At 45.4% G+C, this 9,369-nt stretch overlaps 1 protein-coding gene across 1 annotated transcript in view; it reads left to right on the forward strand.

Moving 5' to 3' along the window:
* TTC34 (tetratricopeptide repeat domain 34) overlaps window positions 1-8,991 on the forward strand; it is a 10,167-nt gene extending 1,176 nt beyond the window's left edge. Inside the window, exons 2-8 of the mRNA XM_042478627.1 lie at window positions 8-1,583; window positions 2,123-2,348; window positions 4,195-4,387; window positions 5,005-5,171; window positions 6,165-6,435; window positions 7,330-7,544; window positions 8,400-8,991. Coding sequence (XP_042334561.1) covers window positions 8-1,583; window positions 2,123-2,348; window positions 4,195-4,387; window positions 5,005-5,171; window positions 6,165-6,435; window positions 7,330-7,544; window positions 8,400-8,918 — 3,167 coding nt within the window. The 3' untranslated portion in view covers window positions 8,919-8,991. The remainder of the gene's footprint in view (window positions 1-7; window positions 1,584-2,122; window positions 2,349-4,194; window positions 4,388-5,004; window positions 5,172-6,164; window positions 6,436-7,329; window positions 7,545-8,399) is intronic.
* Window positions 8,992-9,369: the final 378 nt, after the last annotated feature.

Below are 9,369 nucleotides of genomic sequence, written 5' to 3' on the forward strand. Positions count from 1 at the left end.
TCCACAGATCAGGCCATGTATCTCTGTAAAGAAGGGGACCAACGGTTAATTGTCAATGAACTCTCCTTGGCCACCGCTTTCTATACAGCTGCATTCAGCTGCAATGGTCAGATAGCCATTGAAAAGGTGGCATCCCTCGGAGAAGAATCTGGCGCAAGAGTAATCGCCGTTTTGGAGAGATGGTGCCAAGACGGAGGCCCCATTCCCCAGGTTCAGTGCGTCATTCCAAATACCCCGATGCTCAGCGTTGGGATCGCGGCCATTTTCCTCTCCACCCTCAACCCCAACAACATGGTCGCCTCTCTGTACAAGATGGAAGCTTTGCTGAAACTGGGCCGCTACGAGGAAGTGGTGAGTCAGTGTAACTCTCTGGTTGGCACCCACCATTGCGTGGAGTTGGTCCTCACTAGGGCTTTGGCCTTGGTGCTGCTGAGGACACACTCTCAAAATGGCCTCATGGACTATCTCTATACCTTTACAAAACATCGAGAGAAGACGCTAGAGTTCATAAGCAGTCGGCAAAAGGAGCACTTGCAGCAGGTCGTCCATGCCTGCTTTGACTTCATCTCACTTGGGTTAAATGGTCACTGCACCCTACAAAACTGGCAAAGCACTTGCTATGACTTTCTGGCTACCTTAGTACCAGAGGACATCCGTGTCCGCCAGGTTCAAGCAGCTCACCTGTTTGAAAAACAACAATATAAGGAGTGTGTGTCTATTTACAGTAAGGCTTTGGATGTGTTGTCAGCCAATGGTGCAACCTGGGACGACAGAGCGCCTGGTCTTCTTATAGGCAGGGCAGCTGCGTACTTTTCTCTAGGTGGGCGAGTGCCAGAATTAATGCAGGACTTGACAGCAGCCTTTGAGTTTAGCCCCAGCTTGGCAAAGAGGTGGTTTGAGGAGCTTTTCTCTGCTGCAGACATTGAGAGTATACAAAAAATCTCCAGAGCAGCCCTGGAGGAAGGGTTTGCATCCTACAGAGAAGCCGTCCGTACCAGGCTTGAAGTCCGAAGCGATGGCAACAAGGGGCTGCTCTCCGCAGTCATCTCCACCCTTCATTTCCTCATTCAGATTTCTCCAGCGGCAAGGCGTGAACTCAATGTGCGGCTGGCCGACTGTTACATCTTGGAGGGCGACATCAAGAGCACCTTGGACATTTGTAATGCTCTTCTGGATTCTGAGCAGGAGACGTACCACAACACCATTCTCGCCCTGCGAGGTTTCTGTCATCTTCATGCCAAAAGGTGTCAAGAGGCCCTCCAGGATTTCCAAAAGATCATAGAGCACAGCTCTCCGCATCCCATCAGCTGCATCAAGGCGCTTTGCGGCCGTGGCCTGATCCGGGCTTGGGAGGGAAGCACTTACTTTACAGCCCTAGACTATATCACTGCCTGTAGGCTTAGATTCAAGGAAACCAGCTTTGTGATCAAGGCCTACATACCATGGAACCAAAGAGGCTTCCTTTTGGTTGTTCTCCAAGAGGAAGCACAGAAGATCCTTGAAAGGAAACAGAACGCAAGCAGCAGCTCAGCTCTCCAAAGCAATGCAATAAATATGCTGAATGGATTCCAGATGAAAGAAGGGTAGGTAATGCTTTGGTGGGCCAATGATTAAAGACAGGTGAGTCAATTGTGTAGTGAATGGATTGTGATAATGATAAATTATCATGTTTTATTCAAATGTTGTCTTAATTCAGCTTTTGTTGTAGATGTTGTGTGCCTCCAAGTCGTTCCTGACTTATGATGAGCCTAAGGAGACCCTATCATGGGGTTTTCTTGGTTCTTCAGAAGGAACTTGCCATTGCCCCCTTTGACAGTGTTTCTTTGGCTTTAGGCAACATCCTTCCTTTGCATCTGTCCTCCAAAGACCATCATTAAAACTGAACTTGTCCCCTTAGATCTATACCCATAAGGTTTTGAATTTCAACTGACATTCTCACACACACAACCGACTTAGATAGGTCTGTCTCTAGACTCTCCGCTCCATCCCATGTATCTCAGGAAGGAGGCTCAAGTCTATGAAAGCTCATGCTACCAGCTTCTTCTTTTCAGTTAATTTCAAAGGTGCTACAAGATCCCATTTATGTTCTGACCAGAGTCTTCTTTCTTTTTGCTTTATTCAGGAATGCATCTGCGGCTCACCAGCTGGCTTTTCTCCTGTTGGACCTAGATGCTTCCAGTGAAGCATCTCGGATCTTATGTGCTGATGCTCTGTATCGGATGGATCAAATGAACGATGCCCAGAAGATTCTTCTAGTGGAGCTCTCCAAAACATCACAGAAATCTGCTATCCTAGCTAGGCTGGCCCTGCTCCAGTTGAAGAAAGGTTTTGTATATGACTGTAACCAGGTGAGCAGTGGGAAAAATAGTTATGTCAAGTAGTATGTGGTCTACACATAGCTATGCAAAACATTAGATATCCACCAGAATCTTGATATGATTTTTGGGCAGAAAGCTGATAGTGGTGGGATGCGTTGGCCAGGGTATCATTAAGCAGAGGGGGCTCTCTATGGGTGAGAAGATGGATCTCCGCCAGCAATTGGGAACTGGAGAAGGATGCTTGGCCCAGTTTCTCTTCCCATTTGGATGGGAAGAGGAAGAGGCCACAAGAGGAAGATTTTTGGCCACCTGAGGTTCTGAAGAGACTTGGGCCCCATTCCCACAGATAAATTGGTGTGCGATCCGAATCGATGGATTGGTTCGACAGCGGAGCATGGTTCCCACTACATTTGTCCCAATCACATTTTTCCCCTCCACATTTATCCTGGTCACATTTTTTCCTCCAAAATAATCCACTTGTGGTTCACATTCAGGCATGGATCGATTAAAAATGGACCCGCTCCAGCCAGCCAAAGGGCAATTGTAAATTGATTCCAATCTGCATGTGATTCACACTTGCACAGATTCGATTTATCGAAAAAGAAGCAGAAAAAAATCACCATCAAAAAAGACACAGGTTAAATGGGTCTAACGCAAGACACCCCCCCCCCTTGGAAACGCTTCAGCGATTTGGATTAAGTGGGAACCAGGGGTGTTTGAACCGGTTCAACCCTTTAAGCAGAGGCTGGATGGCCATCTGTTGGGGATGCTTTGACTGAGAGTTCCTGCATGGCAGAATGGGGTTGGACTGGATGGTCCTTGTGGTATCATCCAACTCTGTGATTCTGATTCTATGATTCTAACCCGATTCACGGTCCGATTTAAAAGGTAGTGGAAATGAGGCCTTGACAGGGTACTTTGCTTGTGGAGGTTTTTCTGTGCACAACCAAAGGTCTGAGTCTGGACCTGTGTTGGGCAGAGAAAAGCACCAACCCAACTGCCCTGGTCCAAGACATTTTGCTGCCCGAGACAGAAGGGCAAAATGGTGCTATCTCCTTCCCCTCTTCCACTTGTGGAGTCCTTGTTGGAGCCAGGACAATGTCTTCCAGGGCCCCCTCCTCCTCACTTAAATTTTTTCTTTAGGATTTGGTTAAAAAATGTTTACATGGGGGCTCAACAGACCACCCCAAAAAGCCAGTCTGGAGCCACCTGTTTTTGCTCCCGAGAGAGTCTGCAGCAGCCAAACTGCACGGGCTCCGTCTGCATCAAAAAGAACCTGGAAAAAACAGGTTGTATTTGGCGGCGCAGGCACCACCATCAATGTGCCATTAGCACACTGTGCCACGTCAATGATGCAAGCGTGGCATCCCAATGTATGGATGCGGTGGCACACTTGCGTCATCATGGCAGCCCCATGGGGTCAGGAGGCCGCCATGATGGTGGCATCCGTACAGACTAAGGTTTGGGAGTGTGCGGTTGGTGCGCACTCCCGAACCCTAGAATCGGCACCAGCACGCCGCTTCCCACCCACCTGTATTGGGCATTAGTTCTGATGTCCTCCTAATGCCCCCTGCTGCCATCTTTTTCTTCACCATCCCTCTGGGTCTTTCTACCACCCCAAGGGGGCAATATTGCCCAAATTGAGAATCACACTAGGATGGCTCAGTTGCATCAGAGGCAACACTGGAAGAAGGCATGGCAAAAGCAGGGATCCATCCAGAGAACCTTCAGGACTGAGTTCACATAACCGCCTCTAATAAATAATAATGACTATGGCACAGTGACCGTCCTCTCAAATTAAAATCAATGTTATTCCAGAATCTGGTGGGGGTGCAATGTCTTAATTCATCTTCTATCTGCCTTTGCCTCCCTAAAGTTTTTGAAGAAGATTGCCCAAACTGGAGAGATATCCAGCTTCTTTGTTCTGGTGAAAATTTTGAAAGACGAAGACCGGACCTTAATGCAAAGGCACTGCCATTCAAGGGCTTTGACTGTCCTGAAGCATAAGCAAGGTGTGGACTACATCAAAGAAGCCATCGTCTACCTTTCCTTTGCCATCTCTGCCGCTGGTAAGACGCTACAAATATTATCTTCCAGCAAAAAGATGGAGAGTGATCGATATGTAACTGATATGTCAAACTAGTCCCCTCTTACCTTTATGTTTGGAAAGCTTTCTTCCTCTGCTTTCAGATACCTGTGCAAACCTTGACAGGTAATTCAAATCCTTGCAAGCACTTTAGATTTGGATCCAAATTAAACCAGTCCCCAGTAAACCAGAGTTTCACGACACCGAAAAGGGTGCATAGGAACAATTGAGCCAATGGCCCATCTTATCTCCCCATCCCAAACTGCGGAAAGGGTTCATTCATTCTCTCTATTGGAAAACCCACTGGATTCCATGGATCTTTGTCTGGCTTGATCATGTTACCACAGTGATTCCCAAACTGTGGCTTTCCAGGTGTTTTGGACTTCAGCTCCCAGGATTCCAGACCATTGACCAAGATAATTGATATTTCTGGGAGCTGAAGTCCAAAACATCTGGAGGACCAGAGATTGGGAATCATTAATAGGTCTTCCACATCTGCAAGAGCCATGAAAGCAAATATCATTTGAAGGTCAGCAATGGCTCAATAAAGAGAGTATTTGTCTGAATTTAGGGTTTTTCCTCCCTCCTTTTCTTATCAAGGTGGTTTTGCTGTGGATTCCCTTCTTGCCCGAGCCCGTTGTTATGGACAGCTTGGCCAAAAGAAGACAGCTATCTTCGATTTCAATGTGGTCTTGAAAGAAGATCCTACAAATGCTCAGGCTCTTTGTGGGAAAGGATTCATTCATTTAACCCTGAACCAGGAAAAGGTAGGATTCAGCTTTCATCATTGTCATTATCTTCATCATCGCCATCATCCAGCGGCTCTATGTAGCTCTTGCAAGGCCTGATTCCCACTACCTTTTAAACTGGATCACAATTTGGTTCAAAGCAGTTCAAACAACCCTGGTTCCCACTTAGTCTGAATCGCTGAAGCTATTTGGCAAGGAGGGCCATGCGCCAGACCCATTTAACCCGCATATTTTTGACGCTGATTTTTCCCCCGATTCTGCGCAAGTTTGAACCACAAGTGGATCGGAATCGATTGAAATTTGCCCTTTGGCCTGTTGGAACCAAATCATTTTGAATCGATTCATTGTGAAAGTGAACCACAAGTGGGTTATTTTGATGCCAAAAAAATGACAGAAAATGCAATTAGGGCAAATGTAGTGGGAATCGCACTCCGACGTTGAATCGATCCATCGATTTGGATCGCACACCGATTTATCTGTAAGTGGGAATGGGGCCCAAGTCTGTCCTTGAATTGCTGTGTGTTCAATCAAACGTTTGTAATTGTAAGTCAAGGCAGCTATTGTTTTCTCATGTTTCCCCAAAGCAAACTATGGGGATGTAGTTTTGTGAGCTACTTAGCCTTCTATGTCACAGAGCTCTGGTTCCACAACAAACTACAGTTCCCAGGATGCCACAGTATTGAGCCATGGCAGTTAAAGCGGCATCAAACTGCATTATTTCTGCAGCATCAATGTGTCCTACAACATTTTGATGAGTCAAAACACTGTGTGAGAATCACAAAGCTACTCAATCATTAGGTATTCTAGTTTTCTGTGTTTTAGTTTTGCTTCGGATTGATACAGGCCACAAATATTTGCTGATTTCCAGGTTTCTCTTTCCAAAACCCCATTATCACCAAACGGAGTAGGAGGCGCAAAATGATCCTTTCCTTAGCAGCACAGATGATGCTAACACGCATCATGTTCTCTTTTATCGACGTTTTATCATTGGCTTTTGTTTTATTCACATAGGAAGCTGTGCGCGATCTGACTGCGGCCATCAAAGCCGACCCAGTTTTGGCCGTTGCTGAAATCCTCTCGCTAAAGCCACAAGCCCAAGCGCTGATCCACCGGTGCTTGTTTTCTCACTGCCGGGATGCACTGTCCGAACATGATGCTTGCAAAGAGCCCTGCCGTGGAGAGACTCTGAAGGACTGTGCCATTGTTGCAGAATCGCTTGTGAAAATAAACAGCAAGGACACGAAAAGTCACATCCTCTATGTGGACCTTTTAGCTGCTGATGGTAACAGTTTTCTCCCTTGCGTTATTAATTGTATTATCAACGTCCTTCATTTCTGCGTATTGATTATGGCTTATAGCCAACATGACTTGGATGTTTGAATAGAAGGCATGCTTATCCAAGTTGCAGGTTGCAACAAATATAGAGGGGTAACTAATACCTTAAGGGACAGGATCAATATTCAAAATGACCTTATAATACAGCGCGCCCACTCCATATGCGGGCGCACCACACGCGGTCTTGAGCGTACATGCTCAAGCCGTGGCGAGCGCGCAGGGTGGAAGGGGCGGTGCATTCCATTCAATTGAATGGGGTGCGCGCCCGTGGCACCCTGCGCACCGCCACGCCGCTGCACCACCGTGCATGAGCCCCATTGTTTCTATGTTTGCATAGATGGAATTCGTCTTACACAGCAGGATGCAGAACGGATCCCCCACGTAAGGAGAGGGCCAACTGTATAAGTTAATATATAACCTGATAAGGAATGTATAGTACAATATGAATTTTGTAATAAAGGAACATGTTTGTTGATTTGGTTTTCTGGATTTTCATCTCTGAATTGAAGTAAATTGGATACAAATATAATAATAATAATAATAATAATAATAATAATAATAATAATAATAATTTAATTATTTGTATCCTGCCTTTCCCATAAAACATTCCCTTAATTTCCCCAATTTGGATATATACATATATATAATAACCCATTATATAATCATAGAGAGGCGGGATATAAATACTAATAATAATAATAATAATAATAATAATAATAATAATAATAATCCAGTTCAAACTCCCATCCAGCCTCCTTTTGAAAACCTCCAAAGAAGAAGGAGATGAGATAACGTCTAAAAGAGAATTGATCTTTTGGTATTTGTTGATACTTATTGGCAGGGAGACACAAAGAAGCGTTGACTTACCTTGAGGAGACATTTGGGGAGAGGGTGCCCGATGATGCCACCAATTTGCGCTTTGGCTTGCTTCATGCCAAGGAGAGAAACATGACCAGCGCAGCCCACGTTTTGGCAAGTTTAGCCACACAGAACTATGAAGAACTAGGATATCTTCTCAACTTCTTAGACCTCAAGCAGAGAGAAAACCTTGCTCAGGTCAGTCTCCAGCTTCCTTTACTGCCAAGTATTTGCTCCCATGGAGTATCTTTATTCCATGCTGGAACACCTAAAGTGTCTCCACAATGGAAGCTTGTCACTTCATTTCCATGCACAAAAGATTTTGAATTTGAATCGACATTCTCACACACACACACCAGGGTCTGTCCCTGGACTTCCGCTTCACCAAATGCATCTGAGGGAATAGACTTAAGTCTAGAAAAGCTCATGCTGCCAACTTCTTTCTTTGGTTAGTCTCAAAGGTGCTACAACATCTCTCTACATATGTATGTATGTGTTTGTCTTGGAAATTATCAATAAATAATGCACACACACACACACACACACACACACACACACACACACACACACAGTGCGCCCACGTCATATGCACTATATGTGGCTTTCAGCATATGCTGAAAGTTGCGCAGGAGCACACGGGGCACAGTGGGTGGTGCGTCCCACTTAGATTAATGGGGCACATGCCTGTGGTGCACGCGCACTGCCTCACCACCACACTGCCACGCTGCAGCCACATGCACAGGCCCCATTACTTTCAATGGGGCTCAAGAATACATGTTTTTTCTTTACGTGGGGGGGGGGGGTCCGGAAAGGGCTCCCCCACGTTAATAAACGTGGTGCACCCTCCTCTCCATATGAATTATTATATATATATATATATATATGCGCATATTATATTATATTATATTATTAATTTAAAAGGAAAGTATCATGGATCTACATAGGATCCAATGGATTCTTCCATGGTTTATGAGTCTCAAATGGAATCGGTCTGACTTCAAGGAAAAGAACCAATTTGGATCGGGATAACTAACTTTTTTTCCCTATCCATAGGTCGCATCCAAAGAAGGAAATGCATTGGCGAAGAAGCAATGCCATGCAAAGGCTGTTGGCTACTATTCACTGGCTATCTTGGCAAGCAAGAGTAACCCTCGATATCTTCGCCAGCGCGCTGCTTGCCTAGCCTACCTAAAGGACTACAAGGCAGCCTTGAAGGACATGAGCATTGTCCAAAACCATGGGACGAATGCACCGAGGACTCGAGTGAAAGACTATTGCTTCCAAGGCCATATGCTCTTGTCCATTTCGGAGGAGGAACTGGCAGTTGGGCAGTATATGAAAGCCTTTGAACTGGAAGAGTCCTTGACTCTGGCCAATATACCAACTGGTCACGATAGAGAAAGACTGTCCAAAGCATTCCTCAAAACGGCCGAATCTTGTTTTGCCATGAGCCACTATGAGGACGCCTGGAAGACCACAGAATATGGGCTGATGGTGGACCCAGATAACCATGAGCTTAAAAAGCTTAGAACGAGAATTAAGCGGGAAGCCTGTGGTTGCAGGGTTCAATAATTTGCTCTCTGTTTCCATTCTGTAAATTGTAGTTTTTTGTGGGTGTTTCGGGCTCCATGGCCATGTTCTAGAAGAGTTTATTCCTGACGTTTTGCCTCCGTCTGTGGCTGGCATCTTCAGAGAAGACGAATGGCCTTCTCTGAAGATGCCAGCCACAGATGGTGGCAAAATGTCAGGAATAAACTCTTCTAGAACATGGCCACGGAGCCCCCCCCCCCAACCCTCAAAAAACCATAGATGACAACCATGAAATCCTTCGACGTCTTTTTTCTTTTTGGCTTGTCTGCATAGGAGAGTATAATATATTCAAAGTGCTCACTCAACCAGTCGAAACAGAGAGTTCTTTGCTAACTCTCATGTTATGAATATGGTAATATTAGATGCAAAGCTGATGGTAATTTTTTAAAAGCTCACTAACAAAGAAACAATGAACAATACTTAAAACAAGTGA

This window comes from Sceloporus undulatus, chromosome 7, assembly GCF_019175285.1.
Source record: "Sceloporus undulatus isolate JIND9_A2432 ecotype Alabama chromosome 7, SceUnd_v1.1, whole genome shotgun sequence".
Lineage (NCBI taxonomy): Eukaryota > Metazoa > Chordata > Lepidosauria > Squamata > Phrynosomatidae > Sceloporus > Sceloporus undulatus.